Source organism: Parus major, chromosome 1 (genome assembly GCF_001522545.3).
Source record: "Parus major isolate Abel chromosome 1, Parus_major1.1, whole genome shotgun sequence".
Lineage (NCBI taxonomy): Eukaryota > Metazoa > Chordata > Aves > Passeriformes > Paridae > Parus > Parus major.
Genome location: NC_031768.1, coordinates 70866063 through 70878933, shown reverse-complemented (window position 1 = coordinate 70878933; position 12871 = coordinate 70866063). Strand labels below are relative to the sequence as shown.

Genomic DNA, 12871 nt, shown 5'->3' with positions numbered 1-12871 from the left:
TGTAACTTCCTGAATGATAGTTGCAGAACTGAAGCATCTTTCAAAAAAGGCCAATTTTTTACTGGAGAGAAGCATGCAGTCTTTGAGTGTGTATAACAAGCTTATTCACAGTGGTGTTCTAGCAGCAGTCCACATGCCTCCTCATGTGAAAAGAGTGAAACTTTAGAAATTGGTTATTTAAAATCATTATGCTCAGCAGCAGCAGCACAGAAGCAGAGACTTGCAGGTGAGAGAGCTGCAGAGTTTACAAAAGGAAGCAATTTGCACAACACAATCTGGACTACTTAGCACACAATAGGCTGAAGCCAGTCGCTATTCAAGAGTTCCCTGCAAACTCCTTCACAGAGTCATTTGGAATCAGGTTATAAAACCACTCAAACAAAAAAGTGCTGTCTGAGCTTGATCTGTTCACCATTTTTCAGTAGATAGGGTCTAGCCTAATATTTGAAAAAAAACTCAGATCTGGTCTACATCCTTAGTATAGGCAAGAGGACTGAGTTCTAACTAATGATGTGGAACTACTCCTATTTTTTTACCCTCCTACTGTTAATACAACAAAAGTTTTGCAGAAGCACGCGCCATCCACCCAGGACATGTATCACATCATTTATATAGCTATACTCAGGATTGAAAATTAATTTGGAGGACAGTGAAAGACATTGAAAATGACTGGAAAACCTAATAGTTCTAAGGAGGTGTCGGTGCAGCAAGAATAAGAGCAGACACAAATATAAGCTGGGGAGCATCACTATGTACTGTGAAAGCAAGGCACCAAGCACTGGGTGTCCAGCCAGTGCTGGTGTTTGTGTCAAATACATTTGGTTAAACAGGTATTTTTTTCTTTAGCAACCTCTGAGGTAGAAATAAAAACGTCATGGGTACAGAAAAAGCAGTTAAGGGTATAAGAAAAGGAATCAGTCACATTCCCTTGATCTACAAACCAGATTTTAGCATCAGCATCAGGGTGCAAGCCTGTGGTAAACATTTCCAGCCACTGTAGTCGTTCCACTATTGTATGCACAGAATCAAGACCTTACTTCAGCACTTCTGCATAGAGCATGAAATATGCTGTGTGAAAGTCTTGCACGTGCAAGTGAGAAACACAAAGGCTTTCTTCAATAGAAGAGTTTGGTAGGTGTGCTTGTCTCACAATGTTTCCAAGTATTTGTGTAGGAGCATCGTGTCTCTTTGCAAGTATTATCAACAGTGCAAAACAATGGATTGCTACATTTGTGTAGCTAGCACATACACCTCCACAACCTCATTACAAGTTCTTCCCCCAGGCTACATTCCCCAAGAAACAGTCCATACACTTCTTTCCAACACTGGATATATCCAAGTGTTTGTTGCACAGTCTCTGAAAAACATCTGTGAGGAAGCAAAAAATAAGCACTACCTCCTGAAGGTATACAGCAACATTTCCTATAGTCAAGCTTTGGGGGGGAAAAACCAACACTGATTTGCTCAGTTTTAGAGAATGGTGCTAGTAACACCAAGCTTGTGGGTTTTTAATCCCTGTATGGGCCATTTACAGAAGAGTTGGACTTAATGATCTTTGAGGGTCATTCATATTCATATAACATTCAGTGGTTCTGTGCATCTCGACAGTCTCAGCAGAAAATGTCCAAATAGCAATCTGCCTGATGCTGTAGCAGACAAAGCTGAGCATTAGCAATATACTGAAGCAGTCTACAGACAGCACGTGTCAGCAGCATTCTGCTTTGGTTTGCATACAGATGTGGAGAGAACCTTCCAAGAGGCACTTGCCTAAAAGGTCATGTACATGAGACATACAAAAATTTGCAAGCCCACATGATTAGGGAGCTGCCACCTCTTTCTGGAAATGTACTTTAGTAAGTCAGTTATAAGATCAGAGGAGCCTCAGCTTAGTGGAGTGGGTGACTTAATATGAGTAAAGTGAGTCAGAGACCTATTCTACTGATAAGATCAGGCCATCGCTAGATTCTGCCTTGGAAGCATCCGGAATTGAAAGCAAGTACAGAACTACGTTGTCTATTGTAACATTTCAGAAGTAGCCCATTCTTGCAGGAAGCATTTTTAACAACTGAATCAATAATAAAAAAAAAATCCCTCTTGAGTTTATTTCCTCTGTTCAAGAGTCCACTTCAACATTGTGTCCGATGGGCTTTGGAAGAGTCCTGCTGCAGATGTTGGTATTAAACGTTTGTTCATCGTAGTCAGTTGTCCTGTGGCCTTTTTTGTTGCACTAACGATTATAAAGCAAGCTAACAAAGCAAATTCTTCTTTTTCTTTTTTTTTTTTTGCTCAAGCACTGACTGGTAAATATGTAAGAGTGCATCTACAGTTTCCTTAGAAATTGTGCACAAAGCACTGGAAAGCAGCCAGGCAGATGTTTGGAAATGGCACATTCACAGATTGAAAATTTAACTATTTACAGACAAGCAAGACTGAACAGCAGAATCAGACCATTTAATCTGAAATAGTTTTTAAGATCCAGCTACGACTGATAAACACATTTATGGCTTTCATCTCACAATACTAACAGCTCAATCCCCACGTTTCCTTAATCTCCAGTGACATTCTGGTATACAGAACTGACAGGTTAAGAGAAACACAGTACTTTGGTAGATCAGACTCACAAGATTAGATAAATATGAACTTTTTTGCACCATTTTTCTTATTTAATGCCAACTGTCTCAAAGTACAGTTATTTTGAATACATGATCAAGCTTCTCTTACCCTGACATGGCAGCAACCTTTTGCTCCAGTAAAGCAAATATCAATATCTACTGCTGCAGATAATTACTGCTTTCCCCAGTTACTCTGACAGCAGCCAGCATCTAAGAAATATGTGGTGTTATTTACCCAAAGATGAGATTGAGACACTTCCACTTGCAGTAATTTTTTGCATGCTCATTAATGGAAATGATTAAGGGAATTCTGCCACTAACACTTCAGCCTAGAGATAGGAAGGCGTGCTACAAGTTTCTGTAGATGAAAAGGAACAACTACAGAAGGCACTCTGTTCAGCCTGGAATGTGACTGGAACAAAACTGATAGGAGTAATATAACACTGACATACAAGGATTATTGCCTTTACATAAATGTCATTAAACATATTAAGATGTATGTATATGTATTAACTGTTTGACAACTGGTAACAGTTGCAGGGAAGATGTATAGCATTCACACTGCACATATCTTCGCATTCTACTCATACCAGATCATAAAAGCCACTAATATGAAGTTCAGACATGCCTATGTAGGAACTCCAAAACAGAGCTCAGACAATTCCCAACAAATTTTTAATTTGCCTTATCTGGCAGCAGGTTATCCATAGACAAGTCTGAGAAGATACAAAATTGTTATTTATATTTACAATTGTCAATATTTTTATATATACATACATATATATACTCCTACACATATGTAACTGTTTGATGTGGCCAGTTCTTTCTTTACCTATATATCTGTATCCCATGGTCTCATAAAAACCTGAGCTGTGACACTCAATTTTGATGGAGTGGAGAAATTGCACAGTGTCCTCATCAAAACTCCTTCTCCCAGTTACTCATCCTGGGCAGTGTAATACATTTAATTCATCAAAATTCATAAGGTTCTCCTGCTTCAGTCACTTTGATTGATGTCATTAATGAGAGTGAACCACAGAACAGAGTAAATGGTGAGTGACAACATGCTGATGCAGCCTCCAATAACACATGCAGGATTAAACAAATGAACAGCAACCAAAAAAAGCCTTAGAACTTACTGTCCAAAACTTTATGAAGTACTGCAAGACTGTAGCAGCAACAAACAAACAGTACAGTAAGGAATACATTAAAAACAGGAGGAAGAATTTGTAGTTAGAAAATCCCACACAATTATTCACCCTAGAAGGAGGGGAAAGAGAAAAATGTTACTGAGGTATACAAAAAATAAAACAAACAAAAAATCCACAATACATTCAGCTTTTGCAGAGAAAAATGTGTATGATGTGGTATGTTCAAAACACTCTGGCACTATTGTTTCAGAAGCATTTTAAGCCACTATTTTTAAGGAAATTTCTTAGGCTGAATGATCTGGGCCTCTAGCATAAATTTTGCCCCCCATGATTCTGTAGGACAGGACACGAGCTGGCAAAGCATTACAATACAGACAGTCCGTACAGGAAGCAATTCCCACCACAAACTAACTGCAGTCACCACAAAAGTAACATGAACCTCGCCATCAATTTCAGTGGATGCAGCTTTGGTTACAAAACCACCCCTAAGTCAACCACTGGTAGTAATATTTTTCACAGTGACAGCAGATAATATTTTTACTGACTGCCAGTGAACACAAACTGCAGAAGAGTCTGAATGGGTCATACATATCATCTCCATTGTATGTGGCAGTGGGCTCCATTGCAGTGGGCATCTCCTCTCCTGCTAACACCACCAGAGTAAACAAAATAAAGAAATGCCTTTTCTCATAGGTCTTGTTAATGCCAAGGTTTCTCTACACAAGGAGAAACTGCACAGTTTGGATGACTGGGCTTACAACTCTATGCTCCAACACACATTAGGAAATGACTGGGCTTACAACTCTATGCTCCAACACACATTAGGAACAAGATATATTCCCACATACTAAAGAACTTCTGTGACAATCAAGGTTTACTTCAGAAGTGCATTTTTGAAGCAGCAACTAATTCATCACTCTTATACTGACTTTTTTTTAAAAAAAAACTTACCATGGACAGTGGTGGTCCATTTTTAATACACATCTGAAAGAGAGAATTTCCAGCAAGTTAAGACAAAAGATATAGTTTTTTTCTAAGATATACAACTTTAGCTTCTACAGTTTTGTGTGTTTTTTGTTGATTGATTTTTTCCAAGTATTTTCCCTACTATATCTTTTTCAATCCCTTCTCAATCATACCAATTCTCTATATTACAGCAGCTGTTCTTTCACCCAAAAGGACCAACTGAGATTCAGAAGAGTTATGAGGAAACTTTCCTAAATTAGCACGGGGAACATTACTGAGCAGCACCATGTACCAGCTCATTAAGCCACAGCAGTTTTATGTGCATGCAGAATAAACAAATCCAGAGGATCTTTCAGGGTTGTGTGGATAAGGTGTGTTAGCCTGGCATTCACTTCAACTAAGTCTACCTTAGGGCTGTTTTTGCTACCATTTTGTTTGCTGCTTGTATTTTTTTTTAAAGCTAATGGAGGGAAAGGTCAGAACAAAGGGCAATTTGAATAGTTCACATCCCATTTTAATCCAGTTTTAATATAAAGACAGATACTAGACATTTCAGACACAGAGACATTAATTGTATTTGCTAACAAATTTGATTTCAGCCAAAAGATGTGTATTAGGTTTTTCAGTTAACGAGATTTCCTCAAGTTCAGCCTACTGAACTGTCATGCATAGCCTCAGTCTTCAGTGCCTGTGCAGACTCCTCTGATGATTCACAATGAAAATGGGGAGTAACAGTGATGTTTTTGAAATGTTAAAGGCATGTGATAACTGTCAATTTTTGAGATAAATACTTTTAGCAAAATGAATCTGTTTCAAAGCTAGAGAAACAAGATGCAATGAAACAGTTCAATAATAAGCTTTTTCTGGTGCTGGTATCTCAGACCTACCTTTCTTTACTTTTAATCTATGATTTTTTTTACTTTTTAGTTAATTTATTTTTAAATATAAGCTTTATTTTAAAAAGCTACAAGCAGGTTTCCTAAAAAGTTCTGTCACATTAGATAATAGGGCTGCACCATAATATTGCACCAATGGAAGGAACTGACCCGCTGAAGGCATGAACACACTAAAGTGACGACTGCAGGAAAGAGAAAATCTGTAACTCCAGATTCAGGCACTTACACGTCACATGCAGAACAGTGGTGGCAGCGGTCAGGTTTGATCAGCTGGCATCGATCACAGTATCTGATTGCTGTATTTAAGTGCAAGGGTCAGGTCAGTAGAACTCACTTGATTTTATGAAAGCTTTCCCCCTTAACATGAACTGAATCTTAAAAGAGCTTCCCCCCTGCCACACCTATTCTCACAGACTGTCATGCACCTAATCTCATATGATATGTAGTTTTGATTTTTTAAAGAAATGTAACATATGAAAGTATTCAAAAGAATCGATTACTACTCTACTGAGTCCATTTTCATTTTCTCTTTGACTCTCCAGTCTTCCCATCCTTCATCTTCTGGTACTGATCCCCCTTTCACCCCTGCACAAGGTACTAAGGCATCTCATTGTGAAGCTACACTCTTTCAGCAAGTCTTTCTGCACTGGCTTTCTGTATCCACTTCACCAAACAGTGATCTAGCAGACTATTCAGTAAATCAGTTCTTCTTCATCTCCTGGATATTTTTAAACAGTTCTTCAAGATTTCCTCAATGGAAGTAAGACACCAGCACAGGCAGTTTGAAAGCAGGAGGAAAGCCAACATCTATAGCTAAACAGAACTGATAAGAGCTGGCAACAACTTCCCAGACCACTCCAGGAACTTAAGACTAGGACTCTTAAATGGAGGCTCATACTCAAAAGAGCCAGGTGTCCTTAGACTTTGTTTGGAAAAGTCACAATAAACTTTGGCAGTGGTTATTCTGACAAGTTTATGTTTTTGGAAACTCTAAGAGGTTGCTAGTTTCAAGAAAGAGAAAAAAAAAATATATATATGCCTATAAAAGCCATAAATTTTTAAAGAAGACACATATGCATAAGACAGCACTTTCACAGATCATTCATCTATAAATCGGAATAAAATGCCTACATATATTAAAAGCAAATCCAGAAATAGTCCATAACTAGATTTGTACTGAATTGCAGATGGGAAATAAAATAACATTTATTTGTTTTTAAATTGCAAAAGTATGTTAAGATCTTAAGTACGTTCTTTCTCACGCAGAACCAAAACAGCTCAAAAAGAAAAGTTTAAATGGAGATAAAAGTGATTATAAAATTGAGCAACTCATTTGAATTTCCCTATTTCAAGCTATCTAAGTTATATTTCTTTGCTGTGTTTATTTTTAATTGCCACAGCTGGAGGTAACTGCTGTCATTTCTCTTCTTGCTAGAAGATAATTTTTTTTTAAAATTTCAAGTAGTGGTTTTATGTTGAGAACCCCAGAAAAAGGACTGCTGTTTCTCTCAAGGGGATTAAACAACAGGACAAACAAAAACCAAAACATCATGGCATTTGCAATATGTGCTTAATATATTGTTCATTCGATGGCAACAAATAAATAAACAGCAACTTCAGGAGCATAGAATTATCTTTATATCTCACCTCTCGATGCTGTTGTCGTATAGATAGGCAAGTCTTTAGCAGCTCTTCTCAAAATCTCCTGCTGAGATTCTGGTCTCTCTTCTTTTTCATATTGTTCTTTATCAGCTTTTGATAAGCAGAACTAGGAGGGATGGAGAAAATGGATAGGAAGGAAGATATTAATTATTACTTTATTTTCCAGAAAAAGGATCTGTTGGGTGCCCCCATCCACTGACCCAAAAGCAACACATAAAAAAAAAGAAAAAGAATGCTACAGGAGTTACAGGACATCCTTAGAAAGCCTAAGTTTCTGGATGTATTCTGTGTGTATTTCATTTCTGGACGTATTTTCAAGAAAATAATCTTTATTGCCATTCTATTATCTATAGTATTTTCTCTTCAACACAAGGGAACAGTGAGTCAGGGTGAGCTTTAAGGTGCAAACTTTCCTTTAATTCCTGATAAGCATAAATTAAGTCATCTGTGAACAGGAGAAAGTGCAACAGTCCTTTCTTGCTACAAGGCACCGACGTTCTCTTATCCTACTTCCTCTCTAACACAGAGAGGGGTACAAAACAGATGGGGGGGAAAAAAAAGACAGGTTGGGGGGTGCAGTGGGCTTCACAGTTCCAGCATAGAAGCTGGAAGAGTTTAACTGGAATTTTAACTTAGGAGTAGTCAACTCTAGTCTCAAAACTCTTAGGTTGCATTGAAAGCAACTTCAGCAAAACCTGTACAGATTGAGAGTATGCTACAATTCTGAGTAAAGTCTGATGAGCATTCCTGTTGAAACCTCACTGAAATGTAAACCTTTACCAGAAAAACCTGGAGAGTTTTACTCATTTTTGAAACACTTAGTTTGGTATCTGCTGAAACAGCTTTTACCAGTAAGCCCTGCAAAACCCAGCATGCTGACAAAGCACTGTGCAGCAGGGGCTGAAATGACAATTTCTTGGTATTTTTCTGTTCTGAAGCACTTCTAACCTCTGAGCTTCCTGCATGGACTACAAGAGCCCTCTTTATGAGCACACATAGACAAAGCATTCATGGTAGAGAGTGGAAAATGCTAAGTGTGCAGCTGGAACAAAATCTGGCTCAGTGTGGTTTAGTATGATGGTATTTTCCTACCAAAAACATGTGCATGATTAGCTCACATGGATTTTCCTCATCCTGTACTTTTTCCTCTTTTGGATTACAGTCAGTTGGCAAGCAACAATGAAGACTCCACTTACAGCAAGGAGGAAGCAGTAAGACATTGCTGCAATTTCTCTGTGCTGTTTCCTAACTCAGAATGCAAGCAAGATGTCTCACAGCACCTAGTTAAGCCTCCTGTCACATATAGTATCATCCCAGTTATTGAGCCTACCTACCCTTCAAGGGTGAAACAAGAAACATGTTAAAATAATACCCTTTTAAATAACCAGACACTAGAATTAATCTCTATTCGAAGAGCAAAATTAAAGTTTAACATTTCAGCCAGCACCAAGAGTTTGACCTCATTATTTAAATTTAATCACTCAGATATTTATTCAAGCATGAAAACTGGAGACGCTCACATCAAGAGTTTAAGACAGATGTGAAGCATCATTCCAGCAAACAGTGGTGCAAATACATCTTAATCCCTACTACCCTTGTGAGTCTACTAGGTAACCCAGGTGTCTGTGACCTGCAGTCAAGCAGATGTTGCAAGAAACATGAGCAACCCTTCCAGAAGACATTTCAAGGCAAACCATTAGTGCACAGAAAAGGAACCAAATGACAAGATTTAAAAGTTTCTACATTTGTCCACATAACATCATAGCATTACTCCAAAAATCCTGGATAGGATTTTGGTTTTCTGAAAAGCTACATTTCTGTTCTAATTTCAGAACTTAATAGGGCTATGAGACCACAGTCTCTCAGGACAATAGCAGGATATGTTCAAAGACATCAAAAGTTGTCTGTTACCACACAGCAAACAGAATTCCCAATGAGGTTCCACCAGTTCTTATTGAAAACAGAAAGAATCCCTTTGTTTCCTTCCTCTTTCTGGATCTTGTATAATGCTGATTGTTCTTTCTTAGGACAAATGTACAGGGATTACACTAAGACAACAGCAGCTGCAGAATCTTTTTTTTAGTTCAATAGTAAGATCACAGGATGCTATTTGTTTTGCAAGAATGGCCAATTTGAATAACTAAAAATATATACATTTACACTCTCACACAATGGAAAGATTCTGAAGTCATGTTTGTTTTTAAGTATAACCAGCATAAATGACTCACAAGTACATGAACAGAAGGGATTTGCCCAGAAGCAGAAAAAGTGGTGCTGGGTTTTTAATTTGATTGGTTTTTAAAAATTTTTGAGTGTGTTTTTTTGTTGTCCTGGTGGGAGAGGTTTTTTTGTCCTTTTTTTTTCATTTAAAGCTAGCTGTAGAAGAAATTTTATTAAATCTGATCTATCTCCACAGTTAATATACAGAAAGTTCATTACATGCCATATGCCCTAGGCATCCCTTTCACTTGCTGAATACAGAAAGCCTGCTACATCATCACAGTATCTACAGGAAAAGTACTGCTAGAATAAGTTTGCTATTAATGAAGAATTCAAGCAGACAGTAAAAGTTAATAGGCATTCACGTTAAGAGCAGCTCTAGTTCATACAGCTTTATAAAACCTAGAATAACACCATTTCAACCATATTTTAACTAGTTAAACCGCTTAACTTTAGAATTTTCCTCCAAAACCATCCCTCCAAAAAAAGCAAAACCAAATTACCCTGAAGATAAGTTCCTTTGAATTTTTAGGAGTAGCAATTCATAGAATCATTTAAGTTGGAAAATGTCTAAGGTCATCAAGCCCAGCCATAAACCCAGCAGTGTCAAGTCTATCACTAAACCACATCCCCAAATGCCACATCTATACATATTTTAAAACCTCCAGGGATGGGGATACAACCACTTCTCTGAGCAGCCTGTTCCAGTGCTTGTGACAACAAGCCTTTCAGTGAAGAAATTTTTCCCAATATCCAATCTAGACCTTCCCTGGTGCAACTTGAGTCTATGTCCTCTTGTCCTGTCACTTGTTCCCTGGGAGAAGAGGCTGACCCCACCTGCCTGCACCCTCCTTTCAGGCAGTTCCAGAGAGTGATGAGGTCCCCCCTGAGGCTCCTTTTCTCCAGGCTAAACACCCCCAGCTCCCTCAGCTGCTCCTCACAGCACTTGTGCCCCAGACCCTTCAGCAGCTATATTTAGACTTTTCCTTAGCTAAAAAGCAGAATAGTGTTTAGTTTTTTACACTTTCTATTCTATAGCTTTAACATACAGATCTCTAAGCCATAAATAAGCACTACAGAGCAGTGTTTGCTTTTTCTTCAAAGCATGGGAATAACTTGTCTCAAGAATGTTGAAGGTTGACATTAGCACTGAATGTCAATCTTGCTGAAAACAAAAATTCAGCCCCCACAGAGCAACCAACACCTTAAACAGTTTAGGCAGTTTAAAAGCTTTGTAAAAACAAGGAAGAGAAGTGCAATATTTTAAATTCAGTGCCCATATTTAATCTTACATACACACACATTAGAGAAAACAGAAAACAAGGTAATCCATCTCAGGCTTATTGGAATGAATATGGTTCTTTTTCAAAACAAAACTTCTTACAGTCATGATGCATTCTTTTGCTATTATATAAAGCTTCCTTATGTATTTACATCTCAATGTTCCTAAACCTTAACCCTTGACTAATAAGTGGGTTCAGTCCTCCAGGTCATAAGTATACATTGCATTACCACCCTTTCTTACTCAAACAATGGTCAAAATTGCCTAAAAAGGACATAAAAATGTTATCACAGCACTTCATTTATCAGTTTTTAAAGTTCCAAGTGTCAGGCAAGCTGCTTCATAGCATAGCACTGTAGAAGACTGCCAAACTTGTGATGATTTAAACACACATTTCGTATAAGGAAATATCATTACACAAAGCATATGGTATTTTAAGAGCAACTTGATCATTTTCATTCATGATACAGTCATGCTGTTCTATTTTAGACAATGAGAAGGGAAAGGTGAATCATGCAGTACTGCAAACAAATTTCATCACTGAAAACAGTTCAGCTATTTATAAAAAAGGCATTGACATTTTCCTAACATTATATTTACCTCATTAGAGGGGGTTGCAGGAGGTGTGAAAATTGTCTTCCCATAGGACCATACAAACATGACGAATGACAGATGAAAAACTACAAGATAGACAACTGCAATAAAATACAAATAAGAATTTGGTGAATAGAGCTGAAAAGAACAAGAAATAAACCCCTTGATCTTTGAGGAGGGCTAAACAACTACACTTTGCACTCTAGGACTGCTCACTTAAAAAAAAATTAAATACACACCCATCCTCACTCCCCCCATGTGATGGCTGCTCTTCCTCAAGGAAATAATGTTTTTATTATATGTTCACAAGAAGAGCTTGAACGCTTCCAGAGATGGAGCATCCACAACTTTTCTGGGCAACCTTTGCAGCTGTCTTGCCACTCCCACAATAATTTCTTTCTAATACCTAATTTGTTCAAACTTTTTTCAGTTTGAAGTCATTCTCCCCTTGTCCTATCACTCCATGTCCCCATACATATCTTTATCCCCAAGACTCCTGTAGTCCCCTTCACGTACTGGAAGGTGATATTAAGTCTCCCTGAAACCTTCTCTTCTCCAGGATAATAAGCCCCAGCTCTCTTAAGCTCCCTTCAGCTGGGGAGGTGCTCCATTCCTCTGATCATCTTTGTAGCTGCCTCTGGACTGGCTCCAACAGGTCCCCATCCTCCCTGTGCTGGGACCCCAGAGCTGCTGCAGCCCTGCAGGTGGGGTCTGAGCAGAGCAGAGCAGAGGGGCAGAATCCCCTCCCTGGCCCTGCTGCCCACGCTGCTCTGGATGCAGCCCAGGACACCTTTGGCTTTCTGGGCTGGGAGTGCATGCTGAGCCACATGTGGCTTCTCATCAACCAACAGCCTCATTTCTTTCTCCCCAGGGCTGCTTCTCAATCCATTCTCTGCCCAGCCTGTACCTGTGCTTGGGATCGTCCTGGCTCATGTGCAGGACCCTACACTTGGCTTTGCTGAACTTTCCAAAGCAGATTTTGAAGGAAAAAACAAATCGACAAAACCTACCTCCGATAAACCAACCAAAGAAAATACACCACCAAAAAAAGCCCCCACAAAACAAAACCACACCCACCCCTCCCCAAAGAAACAAACCAAAACACCCCCCAAACACAAAAACCCCAAGCCCCAGAACTGAACACAGTCTCACAGCCTCACTTCTGGCATGTAAGTGACTAACCTTTTTGGATAAAGATGATGCTGTAATTCTGTTCTAGAATACCACAAAGTAACTGATTACTCACTGACCTACATAATTCAATTTAATTTCTACTTCCAACAGAAACAGCACACTACTGTGCCATTACAGAAGACACTGGTCATCAATGACAGTTAAAATCCTTAAACAGGGGTATGGAGAGTACTGCACTCCAGTCATGCCAGATGTAAGTTAAAGATTTTCTGCTTTCAAATCATCTGAGAAATACAAGCTGGAAAAGTCCTATTACAGTCACAGTGAAAATAAAATGTAGCTGGCTTTAGGAGG

The 12871-nt window shown here is 38.7% G+C and overlaps 1 protein-coding gene and 1 long non-coding RNA gene across 6 annotated transcripts in view; one reads left to right on the top strand and one right to left on the bottom strand.

Annotated features, from left to right (window-relative positions):
* ZDHHC20 (zinc finger DHHC-type palmitoyltransferase 20) overlaps positions 1 to 12871 on the bottom strand; it is a 49251-nt gene that overhangs the window by 15034 nt on the left and 21346 nt on the right. For all 5 annotated transcript variants that reach the window (XM_015625890.3, XM_015625880.3, XM_015625903.3 and 2 more), the window contains exons 3-7: positions 11390 to 11484; positions 7273 to 7393; positions 5852 to 5921; positions 4715 to 4747; positions 3752 to 3872 (exon numbers count right to left, since the gene is read on the bottom strand). In XM_015625890.3, the coding sequence (XP_015481376.1) occupies positions 3752 to 3872; positions 4715 to 4747; positions 5852 to 5921; positions 7273 to 7393; positions 11390 to 11484 (440 nt within the window). The remainder of the gene's footprint in view (positions 1 to 3751; positions 3873 to 4714; positions 4748 to 5851; positions 5922 to 7272; positions 7394 to 11389; positions 11485 to 12871) is intronic.
* The window catches only part of LOC117244641, a 41216-nt gene that overhangs the window by 9626 nt on the left and 18719 nt on the right, over positions 1 to 12871 (top strand). The gene's annotated exons all lie outside the window — the stretch shown is intronic.